This window comes from Diabrotica virgifera, chromosome 10, assembly GCF_917563875.1.
Source record: "Diabrotica virgifera virgifera chromosome 10, PGI_DIABVI_V3a".
Classification (NCBI taxonomy): Eukaryota; Metazoa; Arthropoda; class Insecta; order Coleoptera; family Chrysomelidae; genus Diabrotica; species Diabrotica virgifera.
Genome location: NC_065452.1, coordinates 106293972 through 106318274, shown reverse-complemented (window position 1 = coordinate 106318274; position 24303 = coordinate 106293972). Strand labels below are relative to the sequence as shown.

General features: G+C 36.3%; 1 protein-coding gene across 4 annotated transcripts in view; it reads left to right on the top strand.

Moving 5' to 3' along the window:
• Positions 1–24303, top strand: part of LOC126878551 (uncharacterized) — a 172520-nt gene that overhangs the window by 121636 nt on the left and 26581 nt on the right. For all 4 annotated transcript variants that reach the window (XM_050641328.1, XM_050641329.1, XM_050641327.1 and 1 more), the window contains 2 exons: positions 7617–7857; positions 13627–13857. In XM_050641328.1, the coding sequence (XP_050497285.1) occupies positions 7617–7857; positions 13627–13857 (472 nt within the window). The remainder of the gene's footprint in view (positions 1–7616; positions 7858–13626; positions 13858–24303) is intronic.

Sequence of the window (24303 nt, the reverse complement as noted above, 5' to 3'; positions counted from 1 at the left end):
TAAAATCCCCGATTTGGTCGATTTTGCTGTAGTTAAGAACATCCCTAGGTCTAATATGAAAGCTACATCATGCTAAGAATCATCTTCTGATCACTCGCCTATACGATTGACAGTTGGAACCCAGGTACTTATTAAAGAAATATCCCCCTCACTTCATAACAGACGCACACACTGGCCAAAATTCAGATCTCTCCTGGAAAACAAGGTGTGTCTAGACATTCCACTAAAAACCAAAGAGGACCTTTTTCTTGCTGTGGAACAACTAACTACAAATATCCAATCAGCGGCCTGGAAAGCAACACCAACAATACAAGATAAACGCATAATAAATGACTGCCCACAAGTAGTCAAAGAAAAAATGTTGCTAAAGAGAAGATTGAGGAAAAGATGGCAACAGACCAGAGATCCTGCTGATAAGCGTAGATTCAATAGTGCATCAAGGGAGTTAAAAAAGCTGCTCGAAGACCTCAAAACCCAATCACTTCGGTACTACTTGGAAAATTTAGATTCCACTAAAGGTAGCGATTATTCGCTATGGAAAGCCACGAGAAAACTGAAACAACCCCAGAAACCGTCACCTCCGATCAGAAAATCGGACAGAGAATGGGCTCGTAGTGCACAAGAGAAAGCAAGTTGTTTACTCCCAATCAAATGAATTCACCTGTGGAAGTAGACGTATTCTCATTTCTTCAAAGTCCATATCAAATGAGTTTGCCTATTCCGAAATTTAAATCGTCCGAAGTCATCTTAGCTATTAATAATTTAAACTATAGAAAATCTCCAGGGTACGACTTGATCAGTGGAAAAGTGTTAAAAGAATTACGTCTCAAATGCATAAAACTTATAACGTTTATATTCAATGCTATATTAAACTTAGGTTACTTTCCTGATCAATGGAAAGTGTCTCAGATAATAACCATTCTAAAACCGGGGAAACCTCAAGAAGAAACTACATCGTACAGGCCAATCAGCATCTTGCCAATCACGTCTAAAGTTTTCGAAAACCTATTAGTAAAAAAACTCAAACCCTGGATCAAAAATCGAATTCCAGACCACCAGTTTGGATTTCGGCCTCATCACTCAACAATCCAACAAGTCCACAGAGTGGTAAAACATATAAATGCTGATTTTGAGGCCAGAAGGTACTGTTCAGCGGCATTTCTTGACGTTAGGCAGGCATTTGACAAGGTATGGCATGAAGGCCTCCTATACAAGCTAAAAAGGATATTACCGCACAGCTTTTACATTCTTCTTGAGTCATATTTGTCAGGTAGGTGTTATTTTATTAAATACCAAGATGCAATTTCCAAACTCTATGCTATCAAAGCTGGTGTACCACAGGGGAGCGTGCTGGGACCTACATTGTATCTCTTGTTTACCACAGGTATACCTCCAACTCTTCAGGAACCACTAGAGGGGAGACCAACTACAGAAGAAATGATGCTAGGAACATTTGCCGACGATACTGCAATCCTAGCCTCACACACTGACCCTATTTATGCCTCGCATCTCCTGCAAGCGTATCTAGACAGAATACAAGATTGGTTTTTGGAATGGAAAATTAAAGTCAATGAAGGAAAATCTATTCATGTTACATTTACAACACGAAAAGGAACTTGTCCTCATGTAACTTTAAATAATCACCAATTACTATCAGCCAACGAGGTAAAATATCTTGGTATTCATTTGGACAGAAGTCTCACATGGAGAAAACATATCTGGACCAAGAGAAAGCAACTAGGTCTCTAATTCAGAAATATGTATTGGTTAATGGGCCGTTCATCAAGACTATCTCTGGATAATAAATTGCTGCTCTATAAGGCAATACTTATGCCAATCTGGACATATGGGTTGGAACTATGGGGCACAGCCAGTCACTCCAACATCGAAATCATCCAACGCTTCCAATCAAAAACCCTCAGAACCATCACTAATGCACCTTGGTACATCAACAACAAAATTATTCATCGACACCTTAAAATGGATATGGTACAAGAAGTCATCACAAAATGTAGCGCTGCATACATTGCTAAGTTGGAGGGTCATGAAAACCAGTTTGCACTTAACCTCCTAGACAATTCCCAAGAACAGCGTAGGTTAAAGAGGTTCAAACCACTCGACTTACCATTTAGAGTAAACTTTTAAACTAATTAGTTAGTAGTTATAAAATGTAATTATTTTCTACACAACTTTATAAAAATTGTACTTTGATTTTACCAGTGGGTAAAATCTTTCTTGTCCTTAGTCAATGTCATTACTTTTGTTTATTGTTGACACTCAACAGATTGCAAAATACTTTTAAATTAAATTAAAAAAAATATCGAAATGTGCTAAAAATTTAAATTTATCAATCATTATCAAAGGTCATTGGAATATCAGAGCAAACGTATCCGCTGTCCTGCGCGTAGCACCAAAATTAATGTTTTTTTAAAAAAATTCCTGACGCCGTGGTAGTTAACCGATTTTAATTTTGCAAATTGCAAATGAAAGGTACGGTATTCGTCTATATGTAAAAAAAAATCAACTTGCTATCTGCTATCAACGTCAGTGCTGCAACATTTTGAAAAATGAATTTTTTTTGCGAAAGCTGGATTGCAAAATTTATTTTGTGAAATCTGTTGAACCGATCTCAATTAAATTTACAGAATTGTTTTGTTATATCATAAAGTTTTTTTGGGTGAAATATGAAGGTCTCAAGTGAAATAAATAAATGGTTGAAAACCCTAAAATGGGAATACTTGTTTCTTTATGATTTTTTCGGAATTATTGCTATTTTGCAACAAGGGTAACAACTTTTAAAATGCTTAGCTAATCCTATATTATAGAAAATTTAATTACGCAACTTTTATGTTAGTGCAATTTTTCTTGAAAATGAATACTTTTAAAGTTATAATCAAAAAACGAAGAAAGAAAACGAATTTTTCCTTAATTTTTTAACATTTTGATTATTTACACAATTTTCCGGACCTTTTTGAGTGGGAGGATAACTCAAATATTATTATATGAGTTAATTTCAAGCAATTTCTGCAAAAAAATGAGTCACCTCTCAACATCCAAATGTACTAATATTTTTACAGATGCGCCCTGGTCTATTACATCTTTGAGTCTTACTGTGTGAATTGCTTTCTTCAAGTCAATCAGACACAGAAATGCTGGTCCATTATACTCTAGCGATTTCTCTGCTTTATCACTAATATTGCATCCTTGCTGCTCCTAAACCTAAAGGTTAATCCAAAACCTTGCTGTTCATCTTCTAAACTTATCCTCTGATTGATAATAGGATATAGTTTTAGGATAGTATTTAACGCGTTTATACCTCTGTAGTTTTCTGGGTATTTTTACCTCCTTTAATGAATAGTAGAATTAGTTCGCTAGTTCTCCGTTCTTTCTATATTTTATTGTTTTATAATTTGGTTAATTAATGTTGTTAATTGTTCCGTCATTGCTGCTCCACAATATTTCAGTAATTCGTTTGGTATTCCTTCTTTACCAGCAGCTTTTGTGTTCTTCAGTTATTTAGGTGTTCTTCGAACTGTCTGTGTATTTATGCTAACTTCTTGATTTGTGGTACTTTCTGGTGTCTCCGGTTCTAGCGTCATTTGTTTTTCCTCTGCATAGCTTTTTTGGATAGTCAAACGTGTTTTGGGTCTGTTAGTTCCTCTACCTCCGTTCTTTGATCTCTAATAAAGCGTCATATTTGTTTTTGCAGTCCATAAAAATCATGTTCCATTTCTTTCGAAAAACGTTCTCAGTCCCCAGTACCCATTTTTTATTATTCTTACAAGTGCATGTGTCTCATTTCTTATTGTCTTGTAATCATATGCCTCTTGGCATACTTCTTGCTTCTTCGCTTTGCTTAGCTGGGGCTAAAATATTAGACTTTTGCCCAGCTTTCTTCGACTCCATCTATGACATATATGTTTCTGCTTCTTTCTGTTATTCTTTTTTGGAATAGGTATCTTGTGAAGTGATTCTGAAAGCTGTCGACTTTTATCTTTGTGGTTTATTCTGATGTTTTATTATAATATACATCTTCTCACTCGGATTTTGCACAATAGTAATTTATCATCGCTTTCTGTTTCTGCTAATGTTAGTGTCTTACATCCAAGATTTGAGTAACTATTCGACAGAATATAGTCTATGAGAGATCTATGTCCTCTAGTGTTTCCAAAAGTGTGTTTGTATTGTTCTTGTTGAGGAAAAAATGTATTATTAATACGTATTTTGTTTATGCTGTAGATGTCCGTCAGAAGGTCTCCGCTTTCATTTCTAATATGTTCATTATATCGTTTTATTCCTGGAACTATGTCATTTATATATTCGTCATTTTGGGATCTCGTTTATTACAGTCTAAAGGTGTTCATAGAAGATTTCTCTTGTGGTGGTATCTCTGTTGTTGTCAAGTGCATATATTGCTATCACATTCAGAGGTTTATTGCTATAACATCCAGTTTGTCTTTTACACTAACTATTCTGTCAGAGAGATATATTTACATTCTTGTACTCGGTGTAAAAAATTTCTGTATACTAACAAGGCGACTCTTCTTTCGCTCTGGTTTCTTTCACAACATCGCTGTAAATCATGAGAAAACTGAAATATTGGTGGTTAAAAAAATTACACTTGAGAGCAAAAAAATCGACTCACTCGATGAATTGTAATTTATGCTTAGTAATTTCATGTTGTGTTCTTTGAATTAAAACAACTATTGAAAAAAAATATGGTCTATTATAGAGCTTCCAAAAAATAATTGATTTGTGCAAATTGGTAACGTGTTGTAAAATTTGTCTTCTGTAGGACATAGGGAATGCACCAAACATTGTAACGGGCATTTTCTACGCAATTTAGACCTCTCTGAATTTGCCGGTAGTCGTCTCAGTCGCTGTTCAAAGGTTTAACTTTGAAGTGCAGTAAGTGAATAGTTTACAAAATTGATACGTCACCAGTAAATGGTGTCCAGGTAATTGCATAATTACGAGAAGGATATAGTCGGAGGACTGTCGCCCGTCCCTTCTTTATGACGCAGTCTGCAGTGTTTATGGCTCACCGTCAACACCAGGAGACCGGTAGCTACAGTCGACTACCAGATTCGGTCGGCGACGCGACGTGTAATGACAGAGACGGATGATAGATTTATTGTCCTGGGTGTCTTGCGGAATCGGCACGTGACAAGAATTGAGCTACAATAATCCTTGAGGAATGTTCAAGGTGTCACCGTCCCTCAGTGGATAGTTAGGAGAAGGCTTTGACTCCCAGACGAGCTAACACGGCCCAATTTGAATGCACGTCAGAAACAAGCTAGACTTCAGTTTGCCCGAGAAGACGCCAACTGGGACCTTAGCCAATGATGCAGATTTATTCTCTGATGAGAGTCGAATGTGCTTGTAAAGCAATGACAAAAGACGACACGTCCATCGGAGGCCCGGAGAACGATTTGCCCAGTGCTTCAGTGTCGAAACAGTGAGATATGGAGATGGTTCGTGTATATTTTGGTGTACTTTATCTTTAGAAGGAAAAACAGAACTTGTGTTCGTGCCTGATGGTGGTCGCGGAGGGGGAGATATATAAAATAGCCAATAAAATACTAATTCACGAAAAGAATGTCAAAAAGAGATGGAAAAAGTATTTTGACAGTTTATTAAATGAAGAATTTGACAGACAGCCTGTGGAGTTAACTGAGACAGTAACAGCGATGGTTACCAGAATAACAAACGAGGAAGTGGCTCAAGCGCTTCAAAAAATAAAGAAAGGAAAAGCAGTCGGAACAGATGATATTCCTGGGGAAGTATGGAGAGCATTGGGAGAGACAGGAATAAGTTGGCTAGCAGGTCTATTTAATAGAACTATGGAAGTTGGACAAATGCCAGACGAATGGAGAAGCAGTATATTAGTGCCTGTCTACAAAAACAAGGGAGACATAGAACAATGTACAAACCACAGGGCTATAAAACTACTTAGCCACACCATGAAAATATGGGAAAGAGTAATTGATAGACCGATACGTGAAGAAACCGAAATATCCGATAATCAATTTGGCTTTATGCAGGGCAGATCAACAACAGATGCAATTTTCATTGTAAGGCAACTGATAGAAAAATACAGAAATAAAGAGACCAACGCTCATATGGTATTCATTAATCTTAAGAAAGCATATGATAGAGTTCCTCGAGAGATTCTGTGGTGGGCAGTCAATAAGAAAGGAGTCCCTGGCGAATATGTAAAGATTGTGAGAGATATGTATGAGGGAGTAACGACTAGTGTTCGGACAGGTGTGGGAGAGACTGATAAATTTTAGGTGAAAGTAGTATTGCACCAAGGCTCGGTGTTTAGTCCTTATTTATTCTCATTAGTTTTGGACCAGATAACAGCGAAACTACAGGGTAGCATTCCATGGTGCCTAATGTATGCTGATGATGTAGTGTTAATAGGAAATAGTGAAAGAGACTTAGAACAAAAACTAGAACAGTGGAGACAAGCTCTGGAGGAAAAATGTTTAAAACTTAGTAGGACAAAAACAGAGTATGTGGAATGTTCATTTAAAAATGGAGTTACTACAAATAAAATGGTATCTTTGGATGGTGAAATGATTGTGAAAAGCAATAGTTTTAAGTACCTAGGATCTGTATTACAGAGTAATGGAGAAATAGATGGAGATGCATGCAGTAGAATTAGGGCTGGATGGATGAAGTGGAAAAATGCGAGTGGTGTGTTGTGTGACAGAAAAATTCCAATGAAACTGAAGGGAAAATTCTATAAAACAGCCATAAGACCGGTTATGATGTACGGAACTGAATGTTGGGCAGTGAAATAGAAAGAGGAACAACGAATGCATGTGGTGGAAATGAGAATGCTTAGATGGATGAGTGGAGTGACAAAGAAGGATAAAATTAGAAATGAATATATTAGGGGAAGTCTAAGTGTGGCACCAATTGATGCCAAAATGAGAGAGCATAGGTTAAGATGGTTTGGTCATGTTCAACGTCGGCACGTTCATCACCCAATACGAAGAATATCTGAAGTGCAGATTCCTGGAAGGAGTAGGAGAGGAAGACCAAAGAAGACCTGGGGGGAGACGATAAGGCAGGACATGTTGGTAAAGGGAATTAGCATTGATATGACCCAAGACAAAAATGTGTGGATGAATTCAATTAGCGAAGCCGACACTGCGTAGGGATAAGGCAAAGAGAATGATGATGATGGTGAAGTAAGAAACTTAATAAGGTCGCATGGAAAGTGTTAATAACGAAGAGGAGGAAATACTCGGTATTCATTTTGATTTACTCAGATTTTTATGTTAATTTACTTTTATATTCATTACATAATGACTTTCATTCATAAAGTGTTTTCTCACATACATTTGTCGTTCTTATGTTCTTTAGTTACTAATTTTATAAATATTTGTGTAATTGCAATAAAAATTACTTCTGTTCACAATATTTTACTTGCCAAGTTTACATTGTGTTTGGATAGACACTTGCCAAACAGCGTAATCAAAAACTGTAACTCATTTTACTTTTGAGTCGTTTTTTTTGCTCTTAAGTGTAGTTGTACGTCATTTAATTATTTTTACTTTTTTATATTCAAAAGTATCAATTTTATAGTACTGAAATAATTTCAGATCGTACATAAAGTAGGAAAAAATGTAACTATTGTCAAAGCTAAGGAAGATTACTCTGACTATTTTTCAAAACATGTGAAGATTGAAGAATTGGAACATATGGTGGAGCTATATGATTTTCCAGCTTCCTTGGAAACGCACGATTTGATCCATGCCTTTAATGAAATTAAGAGTGATGCCATGTATATTAAGTGGGTAGATGATACTCATGCTATACTAGTTCTTGGGTCTTCTACACAAGGTGCGTATTTTAATATATTGTCGGTTTTCTTTTTTGTTTCAGTTGTTTTAAAGAAAGAAAAATGAAATACATGCTGCTAGGAAACGCAGAAAGAGAACCTGAGGATATGCTAAAGTAACAGCGTTCGATGGAAAAAAGTATAAAATTAAAAGAGTAAAGCACTTTACATATCTAGGTGTCATAATAGACGAAAAAGGGCACGAGCAAAATGAACCAAAGGACATATCAGGATATTAAGGTCAAAGGACATATCGAGAAAGACGAAAACCAGAATATACAAGACCATAATAAGAGTAACAGTCATCTGTGGATGTGAGACCTGGATGCTAAATAAAACAGAAGAAATGATAGAGAGATGGGAATGGAAGGTACGGAGAGCTATTTTCGGTGAAAAATACGGAAGACGGTTGGCAAAGAAGATCCAATCAAGAATTAAGCAAGGAACCAAGTATAACAAGATACACAAAGGCACAAAGAATCAGATGGGCAGGTCATGTCGAGAAAATGGATTTGTATGCCAAAGAAGGTACAGTAAGTAAGTTTTTTGCCAAAGAATGCCAAAGAAGGTACTGCTAAGAAGACCAGTTGGGGCAAGGAGACGAGTAGGCAAAGAAAAAGATGGTATGAAAAGTTTCAGGAAGATATAGGATCTATGGGAATTACGGACTGTCAAGAGAAGGCGAAAAATAGGATACAGTGGAGAACCATAGTGCAGAAATTTTTACATAGACATTAAATAAAATTATATAAGACATTAGTATACAGAGTGTTTGGTAAAGAATAAGCCATAGTTTAACCTTAGATTCCTGAGCTTAAAATAGGTCGATTTAAGCTAACTTACCTTAGTACAAAAGTTGATAATAACGGAAATACAGGGTGTGAAAGTTAAACTTTTATTTTATTTATTTTTGAATATTTCCTGACAGGCATGGGACAACAACACGAGATTTGGCAAGTGGTGCTGGTATTGTACAATCCACTAAATTATGTTAAACAAACGTTTCTGGATACTACCAGAGGCCCACGACGGGGGAACGTGAACGGTTGACTCTTCACAAATTCTACGCCACTGGCGGAATTGCTATTTTAGTGCAATTTTTTGATTCTCTAATACTTTCTATGTGAAAAACATACTCTTCATTCGTAACGATAAAGCCATTAGTTTTCGAGATATTTGCAGCTAAAAATGAAGTAGCATAATACATTAATCAAAATAAGTGTGCCTTGTCATTTTTAACTTAAAAAATATCTTGAAAACTAATGACTTTCTCGTTACGAATGAAGAGTATATTATTTACATAGAAAGTATTGGAGAATCTAAAAATTATGCTATATAGCAGTTTCATCAGTGGCGTAGAATTTGGGAAGGGCCAACCATTCACTTTCCCCTGTCGTACGTCTCTGGTAGTAGCCAGAAACGATTATAATCATAATAATATAATATAATATAATAATAATATAATAAACATCATCATCATCATCATTCTCTTTGCCTTATCCCTATGCGGGGTCGGCTTCCCTAATTGCATTTCTCCACACAATTCTGTCTTGGGTCATATCAATGTTAATCCCCTTTACCAACATGTCCTGCCTTATCGCCTCCCCCCAGGTCTTCTTTGGTCTTCCTCTCCTACTCCTTCCAGGAATCTGCACTTCAGCTATTCTTCGTATTGGGTGATTAACGTCTCGACGTTGAACATGACCGAACCATCTTAACCTATGCTCTCTCATTTTGGCATCAATTGGTGCCACACCTAGACTTCCCCTAATATACTCATTTCTAATTTTATCCTTCTTTGTCACTCCACTCATCCATCTAAGCATTCTCATTTCCGCCACATGCATTCGTTGTTCCTCTTTCTTTTTCACTGCCCAACATTCAGTTCCGTACATCATAGCCGGTCTTATGGCTGTTTTATAGAATTTTCCCTTCAGCTTCATTGGAATTTTTCTGTCACACAACACACCACTCGCTTCTTTCCACTTCATCCATCCAGCCCTAATTCTACTGCATGCATCTCCATCTATTTCTCCATTACTCTGTAATACCGATCCTAGGTACTTAAAACTATTGCTTTTCACAATCATTTCACCATCCAAAGATACCATTTTATTTGTAGTAGCTCCATCTTTAAATGAACATTCCAAATACTCTGTTTTTGTCCTACTAAGTTTTAAACCTTTTTCCTCCAGAGCTTGTCTCCACTGTTCCAGTTTTTGTTCTAAGTCTCTTTCACTATTTCCTACTAACACGACATCATCAGCATACATTAAGCACCATGGAATGTTACCCTGTAGTTTCGCTGTTATCTGGTCCAAAACTAATGAGAATAAATACGGACTAAGCACAGAGCCTTGGTGCAATCCTACTTTCACATGAAATTTATCAGTCTCTCCCACACCTGTCCTAACACTAGTCGTTACTCCCTCATACATATCCCTCACAATCTTTACATATTCACCAGGGACTCCTTTCTTATTAAGTGCCCACCACAGAATCTCTCGAGGAACTCTATCATATGCTTTCTCAAGATCAATGAATACCATATGAGCGTTTGTTTCTTTACTCCTGTATTTTTCCATCAACTGCCTTATAATGAAAATTGCATCTGTTGTTGATCTACCCTGCATAAAGCCAAATTGATTCTCGGATATTTCGGTCTCTTCACGTATCCGTCTGTCAATTACTCTTTCCCATATTTTCATGGTGTGGCTAAGCAGTTTTATAGCCCTGTAGTTTGTACATTGTTGTATATCTCCCTTGTTTTTGTAAACAGGTACCAGTATACTGCTTCTCCATTCGTCTGGCATTTGTCCGACTTCCATAATTCTATTAAATAGACCTGCTAGCCACCTTGTTCCTGTCTCTCCCAATGCTCTCCATACTTCCCCAGGAATATCATCTGGTCCTACCGCTTTTCCTTTCTTTATTTTTTGAAGCGCTTGAGCCACTTCCTCGTTGGTTATTTTGGTGACCATTGCTGCTACTGTCTCCGTTGACTCTACAGGCTGTCTGTCAAATTCTTCATTTAATAAGCTGTCAAAGTACTTTCTCCATCTCTTTTTGACTTCCCTTTCGTGAACTAGTATTTTATTATTTTCATCTCGGATACATCTAATCTGATTAAAATCTTTTGCTTTCCTTGCTCTCTGTTTGGCTATTTTATATATCTTCGTTTCGCCTTCCCTGGTATCAAGTTGATCATATAGGTTTGAACACGCTTCTGCTTTGGCTTTTGCTACTGCTACTTTCGCTTCCTTTTTCGCCACCATATAGTTTTGAAGATCTGTGTCGGATCTGGTTTCTTGCCACTTTTTATATAATTTTCTCTTCTCTTTTATTTTTCCTTGTACTTCGTTTGACCACCACCAAGTCTCTTTATCCTCAAACTTTTTTCCTGACGTTTTCCCAAGTATTTCAATAGCAGTCTCTCTAATACTACTGGCCATTTTTCTCCAAATTGTATTAGGGCTTCCTTTCATGTTCCAACATATTTTTTCTACTATTCTTCTCCTGAATAGACCTTCTTTCTCATCTTTCAGCAGCCACCATTTGATTTTTTGTGGTCCTCTCCGATATTTTTGTTTAGTTTCGCTTTTTACTTCGATGTCCAGAACAAGCAGCTTATGTTGTTGGCTTACTGTCTCACTCACTATTACCTTGCAGTCCTTGCATTCACGTATGTCTTCTTTCCTTATCATGAAGTAGTCTATTTGGGATTGATGTTGTCCACTTTTGTAGGTAATAAGTTGAGTTTCTCTCTTTTTAAAGAATGTGTTAACAATCGCCATATCCAATGCTGTTGCTAATTCAAGCATGTCATCTCCAGCTTCATTTCTAGTTCCAAAGCCTAATCCCCCATGTATTGTTTCATATCCTGTCTTGGTTTGGCCCACATGTGCATTGAAATCACCTCCTATTATAACTTTCTCCTCTGCTGGAATATCACTCAGTACGTCTCCTAATTGATCATAGAAAGCTCTTCTTTCATTCTCACCCAGACCTGTTTGGGGAGCATACACACAAACAACATTCAATACCTCTTTATCAATTACAAATTTCACTGACATCATTCTATCACTCGTTCTTACAACTTCTACTACGTTACCTTTCATTTCACTATCAGCAATTATACCAACTCCATTTCTAGTGTTACTACTCCCTACATACCACAATTTGTATCCTTCACCTAGTTCTTTCGCCCTTTGTCCTTTCCACCTAGTTTCTTGAATACAAGCAATTTGAACTCTTCTTCGTTTGAGCGCATCCACTAACTCCAGACTCTTACCTGTAAGACTACCAAGATTCCAAGACCCTATCCTGATTTTTCTAACCTGCAATGGTGTTCCCCCTGAGATAGTCCTCACCCGGAGATCCGAACGGAGGCTCATTTTACTTCCGGAACATTTTACCTCAGGAGATGCCATCATTTCAGTATAAGTTTTTACTGCGTTTGGAGAAGGTCTTTTCATTATTATGGCCTGAAAAGATTTTTGGATATTTGATGCCTGAATGCCTTTTCTATCAGCACCATACCCTGCCCTGCACGTTTAGCCAATACACCACCAATGCAACCAAAGTGCAGTATTACCCCACACCCGCCTGCATTTTTCTGTATAGGCCAGGATCCCTACTGTAAGGACTGCCCTATAAGCCAATGTATTGTTGCCCGTATCCCGCCGCTAGGAGGCACGTACTTTGGTTATTTCGGGATACAATAATAATATAATAAACATAAATAATTATTTAACATAATTTAGTATTATGTACAGTTCCTACACTTTCTGCCAAGTATCACACGGATATGTCAAATTATTTTAAAGTAGGTATTCTTTTTTCTTTATTCTTTAAAATAATTTATTCTTTATTTAAAACTTTAAGGACTATGTGTGCACGGTACTATAAAACTATTTGACATATCCTTTTGGTACTTGGCAGAAAGTGTAGGTACTGTACACCCCACTAAATTATGTTAAATAATCGTTTGTGGATAATATCAGAGGCGTACGACAGGGGAAAGTGAATGGTTGACCCTTCCCAAATTCTACGCCACTGATGAAACTGCTATTTTAGCATAATTTTTAGATTCTCCAATACTTTCTATGCAAATAATATACTCTTCATTCGTAACGATAAAGTCATTAGTTTTTGAGATATTTTTTAAGGTAAAAATGAAAAGGCACACTTATTTTCATTAATGTATTATGCTCCTTCGTTTTTAGCTTCAAATATCTCGAAAACCAATGGCTTCATCGTTACGAATAAAGAGTATGTTTTTTACATAGAAAGTATTGGAGAATCAAAAAATTGCACTAAAATAGCAATTCCGCAAGTGGCGTAGAATTTGGGAAGGGTCAACCATTCACGTTCCCCCGTCGTACGCCTCTGGTAGTAGCCAGAAAAGGTTTGTTTAACATAATTTAGTAGATTGTACAATACCAGCACCACTTACCAAATTTCGTGTTGTTGTCCCATGCCTGTCAGGAAATATTCAAAAATAAATAAAATAAAAGTTTAACTTTGACACCCTGTATTTAGGTTATTATCAACTTTTGTACTAAGGTAAGTTAGCTTGAATCGACCTATTTTAACCTCAGGAATCTAAGGTTAAACTATGGCTCATTCTTTACCAAACACCCTGTACCTATACTGGCATGTGTATTAGTAAAATTGTAAAGCCTGTAGAGCATATTAAATAAATTAAATGTTTTAAAACTTGATATCCAAGTCTATATTATGGAGATTTTAACAAGAAGTTTTATTTTTAGCCCAAAGAGCTATAAATGTGCAGAATCCTTTGATAAAAGTTCGACCAATGGTGGCAGCCAGCAAATCAACACTTTCAATAGCTTACCAAAACGATTTGAAGCCTGCTATGAAACGACCAGCTACAAATCTACAAACCGCTAGGAGACTGATTACAACTCACTTAGGAACCAAGAGTGGAATTACCAGTGAAATAAGTGCCAAAGAAAGGAATGATCTAAAAGCTGCTAGAGGTTAGTATTTATTTAAAATACTTTTGTCTTCTGTGCATTTATTTTTAGTTTATCGTTGTGAACGTTGGTATTGCTACTTTTCTTTGAAATAGCTATAATTAAACACCAACAATATTACAATAAGGCAAGGCAAAGTTTTCAATCCTAATAGCGACATTAATAATATTGAAAAATATTAAAAATATTACTAAAAGATTTTTAAATTGAAAACTTATTGGTCCATTTCCCTGGTGACACATCCAAGGCTTCTACAATGTGCAAGCCAGATGGATGCTGCAGTGAAGACAAAAGGGAAGGAATTCTACACTATGCAATTCACAACCCCCGTCTGCAGCTTGGTAAAGTTCCAACGGAAAATGGACCTAGTTACTCTATAGGAGTAATACTAATATAAAAATGTATACCATTTTTATTCAGTTGCATTGCGAAGGCAAAACAATCTTATTTTTCACTTAGAATACGGAGCGCAGTCCAGCACTCTGAATCGATGATTTTCGACTCTTATTGGAGTCTCATCGGAGAGACGTAGGCCTGCTGCTCCATACTCTAAGTGACCAACATCGAGAGTTTATCCCCCACACCGCAACTGACGTGAATGGATTAGGTGACTAGCGTCATCTGGCAATTGAAAGGCAAAGTTTTCAATCCTAATAGCGACATTAATAATATTGAAAAATATTAAAAATGTTACTAAAAGATTTTTAAATTGAAAACTTATTGGTCCATTTCCCTGGTGACACCTCCAAGGCTTCTACAATATGCAAGCCAGATGGATGCTGCAGTGAAGACAAAAGGGAAGGAATTCTACACTATGCAGTTCACAACCCCCGTCTGCAGCTTGGTAAAGATCCAACGGAAAATGGACCTAGTTACTCTATAGGAGTAATACTAATATAAAAATGTATACCATTTTTATTCAGTTGCAATGCGAAGGCAAAACAATCTTATTTTTCACTTAGAATACGGAGCGCAGTCCAGCACTCTGAATCGACGATTTTCGACTCTTATTAGAGTCTCATCGGAGAGACGTAGGCCTGCTGCTCCACACTCTAAGTGACCAACATCGAGAGTTTATCCCCCACACCGCAACTGACGTGAATGGATTAGGTGACTAGCGTCATCTGGCAATTGAAAGGCAAAGTTTTCAATCCTAATAGCGACATTAATGATATTGAAAAATATTAAAAATGTTACTAAAAGATTTTTAAATTGAAAACTTATTGGTCCATTTCCCTGGTGACACCTCCAAGGTTTCTACAATGTGCAAGCCAGATGGATGCTGCAGTGAAGACAAAAGGGAAGGAATTCTATACTATGCAATTCACAACCCCCGTCTGCAGCTTGTTAAAGTTCCAACGGAAAATGGACCTAGTTACTCTATAGGAGTAATACTAATATAAAAATTAAAATGTATACCATTTTTATTCAGTTTCAATGCGAAGGCAAAACAATTTTATTTTATTTAAATATTACAATATTTTATAACTTTACAACTTGAACAAACTGTCAACTCTCTATGTTTATATACATTTTCTGACGTTCTAGACGTCACTAGACATTTCTGGGTTATTACATGACATCTCGAATATTCTCGTACTTGACTAATTCTTCTTCTTCGTCAAGGGACTTTTTCTATGTGGGATCAATATTAAGGAACTGTCGTAACACTGCTCCCTCCTTTATAGTTATTCGCCTTGAATAACAGGTGTATCAGGAACAGGTTGAAGCTAACAGGGTGGATCAGTTCCATGGTATGGGACTAATCTCTCGATATGAACTACTTTGGGTTTACTTCTAGGCGAAAACTGAATGCGGTAGATTAGATCGTTTCTACAAAACGGTGTACGGGCCTTCCCAGTTTCGTTGAAGTTTCGGATAAAGTCATTACGTGTGGGATTGTATAACCATACTGGGTCATCATCATCATCACTGGCTCGACAACCCTTTCTGGGTCTTGGCCTGTTCCAAGATTCTTCTCCATTCTGATCTGTTTCGTGCCTTTTTTCTCCAGTTTTTTATTTTTAAGGTTATTATATCATTTTCTATTTGTTCTAAATATCTTAGCTTCGGTCTTCCTCTTGTTCTTTTTCCTACTGGCATCTGTTTGAATATTTTGTTTGATATTTCGCCTTCTTCCATTCTTTCTACGTGTCCCATCCAACGCAGCCGTCCTATTTTAATGAATGTTATGATATCCGGATCCTGGTATATTTTGTATAATTCAAAGTTGTACCTTCTTCGCCAAATTCCATTTTCTTTTGTGCCCTTGTATATGTGTCACAAGATTTTTCTTTCAAAGTTGGCTAGCAATGTTTCCTCTCTTTTAGTGAGTGTCCAGGTTTCTGAGCCGTATGTGAGTACCGGTCTTATTAAGGTTTTGTATATTTGGCATTTTGTTTTTCTTGCGACGTTATCTGATCTTAGTTGCCGAATTAAGCCATGGTAACTTTTATTGGCAATAAATATTCGCCTCTTCACTTCCTCCGCAACGTTATTATCAGACGTGACTAGGGATCCCAAGTATGTAAAGTTTTTACCCCCTCAATGTTGTATTCTCCTATTGTTATATTTTGTGGCTGCCTTATTTCTGCGTTTTTACTTAACTGCAAATATTTTGTTTTGTTCTGGTTGATTTTAAGGCCACTATTTTCTGCAGCTCGTTCTATTTGATTGAATGCCTCTATCATTTCTCTTCTTGATCTTGCGATTATGTCAACATCATCTGCAAATGCTAGTATTTGCACGCTTTTATTAATGATTGTTCTTCGAGTATTGCCTGTTGTGTCCCTCATTATTTTCTCGAGTACGATGTTGAACAAGATGCATGATAGAGCGTCTCCCTGGCGTAGTCCCTTTTTCACATCTATTGTTTCCGTTAGTTGGTTTTGTATCCTGATTTTACTTTCTACTTTTATAGATTCTTTTATCAGTTCTATCAGTTGTGTTGGTATATTAAATTATTTCATTGCTTTTATTAAGAATTCTCGGTTTATATTGTCATATGCGCTTTCGAAGTCTATGAAGAGATGATGTGTGTCGATGTTATGTTCACTTGTTTTTTCGAGGATCTGTCGCAGAACAAATATCTGGTCTATTGTTGACTTCTGTCTACAGAATCCACTTTGGTATTTGCCAACTATTTTTTCAGCGTGTGGTCTAAGTCTTTCATAAATGACGTTGGACATTATTTTGTAGGCTGCATTCAGCAGCGTGATTCCACGGTAGTTTCCACATTCTAACTGATTTCCTTTTTTATGTAATGATACAATAATACCGCTATTCCACTCCGCTGGTAGCTGTTTATTTGTCCATATCTTTGTTATCAATTCATGTATTGTTTTCTGTAGTGCGTCTCCTCCTTCCTTCAGTAATTCCGATACTACTTGATCCGATCCCGGTGATTTATTGTTCTTTAATTTGTCTACTACTGTTCTAATCTCGGTTATTGTTGGTGGACTCTTTTCTCTGTTGTCTGCTTGGTCTAATGGTATATCATGGTTCGTCTCACTCCCATTTCCTTCAAGCTTTTCCGTAAAATGTTCTGTCCATCTTCTTAGTATCTCTTGCTGTTCTGTCAATATATTACCTTCCTTATCTCTACACATCGTTGTTCTCGGTTTGAAGTCTTTTCTGCTTTTGTTCAGTTCCTGATAAAATTTTCTTGTCTCTGTTGATCTACTTAGTTCTTCACCATGTTAAGTGATCTTGCTAGGTTTATTAACTTATTGCCATTGTCATTTGATTGCTCATGGAGACTGTGCCTACGTATTGTGGGTTGGAATTTCTGTTCTCTTCCAACTTTGTCGTTTAGGTCTCCATATATTATTTTTATATCATTTTTTGCGCATGACTGATATGCGGACTCTAGTTCATCATAAAACTCTTCTTTAATTTCATCTTCTTTTTCTTCTGTCGGGCATACGCATTAATTAGACTGTAGTTAAAGAAACGTCCTTTAACCATACTGGGTCACCTCTTTCGAATTTTGTCCCAGTAGCATGCATATCGAGCCTGGACTTTTCTTTATCACTTTGAAGGTTCAAACTTTTACGAGCAAATTCGTAGACTTTTGCAGATTTTTTTCATATTTTTCAATGTACATCAGGAAGGCAATCTTCCGAAAACAAGATCTTGAGGAAGCTTAATTTCTCTTCCTGTGATGATCATCGATTGAGAATAACCAGTTGCTTCTTGTTTGGAACTTCTGTAGGCTAACAGGAATAGAGGAATTAAAGTATCCCAATCTTTTCGATTATCAGCAACAAACATTGAAAGATATTGACTTAACAAATTGTGTGGATGGAGAGGCTTAGTGCGAGTTTTCTTAATACCCAAGAGTTTCATTAATGCTTGCCATAATTCTGATTCAAAATTTCGTCCTTGATCAGAATGCAACTCTAAAGAACTCCATGTTTTGATACGACGTGTGTTATGAATGCTTCTGCTACTGTACTATCTTCTTGATTAGGAAAGGTGCAATTTCAGGCCATTTTGAAAAAATAATCCATTGCAACCATTAAATACTTGTTTCCTCTCTTTGTCATCTGAAGTGAACAGAGAATATCCACTGTAAGTCGTTCAAAAGGCTCTCAGGAAAGATATTGTGCCATTTTACCACGACTTCTTGTTCTAGACCTTTTCTACCATTACACAAATCGCATTTCTTACACTAGTCTTCTACATCTCGCCGACAATTAATCCAGTAAAATATGTCTTGAACTTTGGCCAGTGTTCTTTTGACTCCAAAATGTGCTCCGGAAAGGCTGCTATGATGTTCTTGCAACACACTTTTAATACGTGATTTTGGCAGTACTACTTGTTGAAATGTACGTACTCCATCGGGACTTTCACACTCCTCTCACGAATATTCTCGTACTTGACTACTTTTTCTTTTTCGTCAAGGGACTTTTTCTGTTATGTGGGGTCAATCTTGCAGAACTGTGGTAACAGTATATTCTAGTCGTGTTTGTGCGCATATTTGATTTCACAAGTTTAAGCCTACCTTTGCAAATAAGAGGTGGGGGTAAGTGGAAACCTTCTTATGAAAAATTGGCTGTAAGTCCGGTTCTGCTAAATCGAATTTTGCATACTTGGTCTTGTTGAAAACAGCTCTTTTTCGTCAATGTAAGTGTCTTATTTTTGAAATAGCCTAATAAGTAATATGCAAACTAGGAGGCGTTATTTAATTATTTTCAGAAATCTAGTTTTTTTGGAAAATATTAAATACAAGTATGCATTTTTAATACTGTATTACAAAATTAGACCAAATTAGCAACATAATACAGAAAACCGCATGTCGATACCTTTTTCGTATCTCGAGATATCTTAAGAAATGTGTAAATTTTAAACATAACTGTTACTGTCACCGGTAAACTAGGTTAAGGAAAAGTAGTGTGCTATGGAAAAAACAAATAAATATTTTCCAGATGTAAACGTATATAATTAAAACAACAATAAGACAAACAACACTATAAAATATAACAAAGAAATAAAAGCAACTACTTACTTAGTGACGACCTAACTGTTCAAAGTGTTACCCATCATTTTCTATGCAAACATTTACTCTTTCAAGAGAAGATTGAGCAGCAGTCTCAATTTCTGTTTTCGCAATGCTTTGAATGGCGTTTTGTATTCTCTAGATTCTAGATCATGTTTTCTCGAGTAGTGGGCCTAGCGGCAAAAACAATGTCTTTAATTCGTCCCCATAAATAAAAGTCTAAAACAGTTAAATCTGTTGCTATTCAATCTACTCTTGAAAGAGTAAATGCTTGCATCGAAAATGATGGGCAACAATTTGAAAATTTAGACAGTCACTAAGACTAAGTAAGTAGTTGCTTTTATTTCTTTTTTATATTGTATAGTGTTGTTTGTCTTATTGTTGTTTTAATTAATTATATACGTTTACATCTGGAAAATGTTTATTTGTTTTTTCCACAGCATGGAAAAAACAAATCGTTTTCCTTAACCTCGTTTAACGGTGACAGTAACTTCTTCTTCTTTCTCATAATCCTTAGTGCCCTTCAGGGCGTCGGATGTCGGGTTCCGCCTTTTATCCACTTCTTCCAATTGCTTCTATTGGTGGCCAGGTTCTTCATATCCCTCATACTGATGTGTCTCCTTTCACCTATATCTTGGATCTGGTCCATCCATGTCTTCCTCGGCCTTCCCTTTTTTCTTTTGTTTCCCATTTTGGCTTCATGTACCTTCTTTGTAAGTCTATTTTGCTCCATTCGTTGTATGTGTCCAAACCAGCTTAACTGTTTGTTTTCGATCTTCCTAATTATCGGTTCTTGTTCCAACTCTCTTCTTATATCTTCATTTCTGAATCTGTCAAACTTCGTAACTCCGGCTATTTTTCTCATGTATTTCATCTCCGTCGCGTTTATCATTGATTCATGTTTCTTTTGGACAATCCATGTTTCCGCCCCATATGTCATTATCGGATTTACTATGCTGTTATATACTCTGAGTTTAGTTTTGTTGCTTATTTCTGACTTTCCAAAAATTGTATTATTTAAAGAGTAATACACGCTAGTTGCCTTCTTCAGTTTATTACTTATTGCCAAGTCCGTTTTCCCATCATCTGTTATTATATTTCCCAGATATTCAAAAGTAGATACATGTTCTATTACTTTTTCCCTTACTATTATATTAGTATTCCTTTCTCTTTTCTCATCTTCATTTATTATCATAAGTTTTGTTTTGTTGAGGTTCATTTCCATTTTTAATTTATGTATCTCTTTTTGCCAAATATCTATTAGTTTCTGCATTTTCTCTACTGTGTCTGTGATTAGAACTATATCATCAGCGTATAGAAGGGAGTTGATCTTTATTGCATTTAAGTTTTTATATCCTACTATGTATTGAAGGTTTCTTGTTTGATCTTTGGTATTTTTGATTAAAGTATCCATGACTATTATAAACAAGAGGGGGCTTAGTCCATCTCCTTGTTTAATTCCCTTATCCCATTTAAAAGTGCCTGATCTTTCTCCATTTATTTGTACTTGGCCTTCTACTTCCATATATATAGATTTTATGACTTTTATCATCTTTTTTGGTATATTATAGCTCTCCAATATTTTCCACAATATTTCTCTGTTTATCGTATCAAATGCCGCCTTCAGATCGACGAACATGAGAAATAGTTCATTCCCTTTACGGCATTGTCTCTCTATTATATTTCTTATGATGTAGACGTTATCGTTTGTTTGACGGTTTGATCTGAATGCAGCCTGTTCGTCTTCCAATTCTTTCTCGATCACTGATCTTAGACGCTTCTCTATAATTCTCGTGTATACCTTGAAGGCGACCGATGACAAGCATATTGCTCTATAATTCTCGCATTCATTATGTTGTCCTTTTTTGTATATTGGTAGAACTATGTTCTTCTTCCAGTCATCTGGGATTTTCTCTGTACTCCATGCTTCCTTGCATATATGTAATAGCCAGTCCTCTCCTTTTTCACCCATCCATTTTATCATTTCTGGATCTAGTTGGTCCTCTCCTGCCGCTTTTCCAAGTTTAATATTGTTTATAGCTTCTTCCAGTTCTTCCTTCCTTATACTCTCTGGTTCCTCTTCCTCCTCCAGTTCTGGTCTATTTCTTCCTGCTTCATATATTTCTACTTCTTCGTGTTTGAATTTATCTTCGTAGTATTGTTTCCATACCTCTACTATTTCTGTAGTCTCTATTTTCAATTGGTTATTTTTATCTTTGATTCCATACTGTTCCCTACCTTTTTTCCCTCTTAGACCCTTTATACGGTTCCAGAATTTTCTGTTATCTGTTTTGTAATTTGCTTCCAATTCTTTTCCGAATTCTTCCCAGCTCATATTTTTCGCTTTCCTTACTGCTATCTTTGCTCTATTACGTTTCTCCATGTATTCTACTTTGTTATTTTCATTTCTACATTGTTGATATTTTTTCCAGGCTTGCTTCTTTTCCTTTATTATTTTCTTTAGTTCTTGACTCCACCATTCTGTTCTCTTATGATATTTATTTATTGACTTTTTTCCACAAATTTTCTCTGCTGTTTTATATAGTGTGTCTTTTAGTATTTTCCATCTTTCTTCCATATCCAATTGCTCTCTTTCCAGCTCCATTCTTTGCAATTCCTCATATATTTCTTGTTTATAGTCACTTTTCTCTTTCTCTGTTTTCAGCTTCTTAATATTTATCTTAGTGTAAGACTTATCGACTATATATTGCTTTTTCTTTGTAGTCATTTCGGCTACGAGTAGCTTGTGTTGACTATTAAGTTCTGCAAATTTTTCTGTTTTTATATTTTTGATAATATTCATTTCTGCAGGAATCACGATGTAATCTATTAGACTTTTGGCATTTCTTTCCTGTGCTTCAAAAGTGTATCTGTCCTCCATATTTTGATACCAGAATGTATTTCCAATTTTTAAGTCGTTATTTTAGTTGTTTTAGTCGGTGACAGTAACAGTTATGTTTAAAATTTACGCATTTCTTAAGATATCTCGAGAGACAAAAAAGTTATCGACATGCGGTTTTCGGTATTATGTTGCTAATTTGGTCTAATTTTATAATACAGGATTAAAAATGCATACTTATATTTAATATTTTCCAAAGAAGACTAGATTTCTGAAAATAATTAAATAACGACTCCTAGCTTGCATATTACTTATTAGGCCATTTCGAAAATAAGACACTTACATTGGCGAAAAAGAGCTGTTTTCAAAAATACCAAAGTAAGTATGCAAAATTCGATTTAGCAGAACCGGACTTACAGCCATTTTTTCATAAGAAGGTTCCCACTCACCCCCACCCTCATATTTGCAAAGGTAGGCTTAAACTTGTGAAATCAAATATGCGCACAAACACGACTAGAATATACTGTTACCACAATTCTGCAAGATTGACCCCACATAACAGAAAAAGTCCCTTGACGAAAAAGAAAAAGTAGTCAAGTACGAGAATATTCGTGAGAGGAGTGTGAAAGTCCCGATGGAGTACGTACATTTCAACAAGTAGTACTGCCAAAATCACGTATTAAAAGTGTGTTAGGTAAATTTTGTAAAATTTTGATTTTTTAATTTTTGATATTCAATTACGCCCTCTAGCGGTAGACCTAGAATAATTATGAAAATACTTTCCAGGCTTTTCCCGAGACAACTTTTGTTATAAATATTTTTTTCTCAAAACTGTACTATAAACGGTTCCTGAGATATGGCCGAGAGCCATTCTTATTGGGACACCCGGTACAGTGGCTAATTGCCTGCAGTACGACCTGTTACAGTAAAAAACTGCTTTCAAAAAAAAATCGGGCTGCTGTTCGGTACAGTTTGAACACAACTTTAATTCACAATTCTCTGAATTTTAACAATCAAGACATCCTTCTCATGACAAAGCTCAAATCAATTATAGTAATTAGTATTTATTTGCCAGTATAAATATTCCTAAACTCTGCAGTTTTCTCGTTGTTATTCTTAGTTTTGCCCCTTTTCGTTTACTCATCCTTTCGAGTACTTCCTGGTTACTCCTAGTGTAATTAAGAAAAAGATGTCAAGGATCTATAATATGGTAAATGAAATATTTACCGATACAAAAGAAAATTAAAGCAAGACGTCCTATAAAACTATACAGCGTGGATAAAACTATATCTTTGGAACCTTTCCACGATATCATAAATTTCAGACGAGTATTATCCACATTTCTACCAAATATTTACGGTATCATCATCATGGCATCTACGCTCCTAGCGGAGTGATTGCCGGCCTCTTTGGGCTCTTCCGATTCATTTGTCGCGGGGAATCGGTATGCGGACTGATAAGGCGATATCATTTTGGATTTACATCATTTGGATTTATCTGTGTGACTTGGCATCTTCTACAGTATTTCTCTATCCGTTCCTGTTTTTGCTTATGTTACCCATTCTGTAACTCCCATCTTCTTAAGGTCATTAACTATCTGGTTCTCCCATCTGGTTTCTGAGTCTTCCTCGTGGTCTGCCTGATACTGGTCTTCATTTGGTGATTTTCTTGAGAACTGCTTGGTTTCTCTTTTCTATATCTCCCATCCTTCTGAGTCTCTGTGGCTTGATAAAGGACCCCGCAGAAACCTTATGGGAAATGGCTCTCTGTCAAATGCTCTGAAACTTTGGGTTCTGGTAGTCCTTGATGTGTAGAACAAAAGACTCAATGGGCGCGTAGCTCCAAAAATTATGGTTTCAAGATATAAGCCTCTGAAGTTGTAGGTACAGTGAGGACGTTTGAGTTGGAATAAATTCATTTTCTAGAGAATGGGCGACTCTAATTTTTTGGAATATATATCATACTAGTGACGTCATCCAACTGGACGTGATGGCGCAATCGATGATATTTTTAAATAAGAATAGGGGTCGTGTGACAGCGCATTTGAAAGGTTATTCAATTCTCTATGCACTGATATAAATATTAACATAATTATTTACACAGGGTGCCC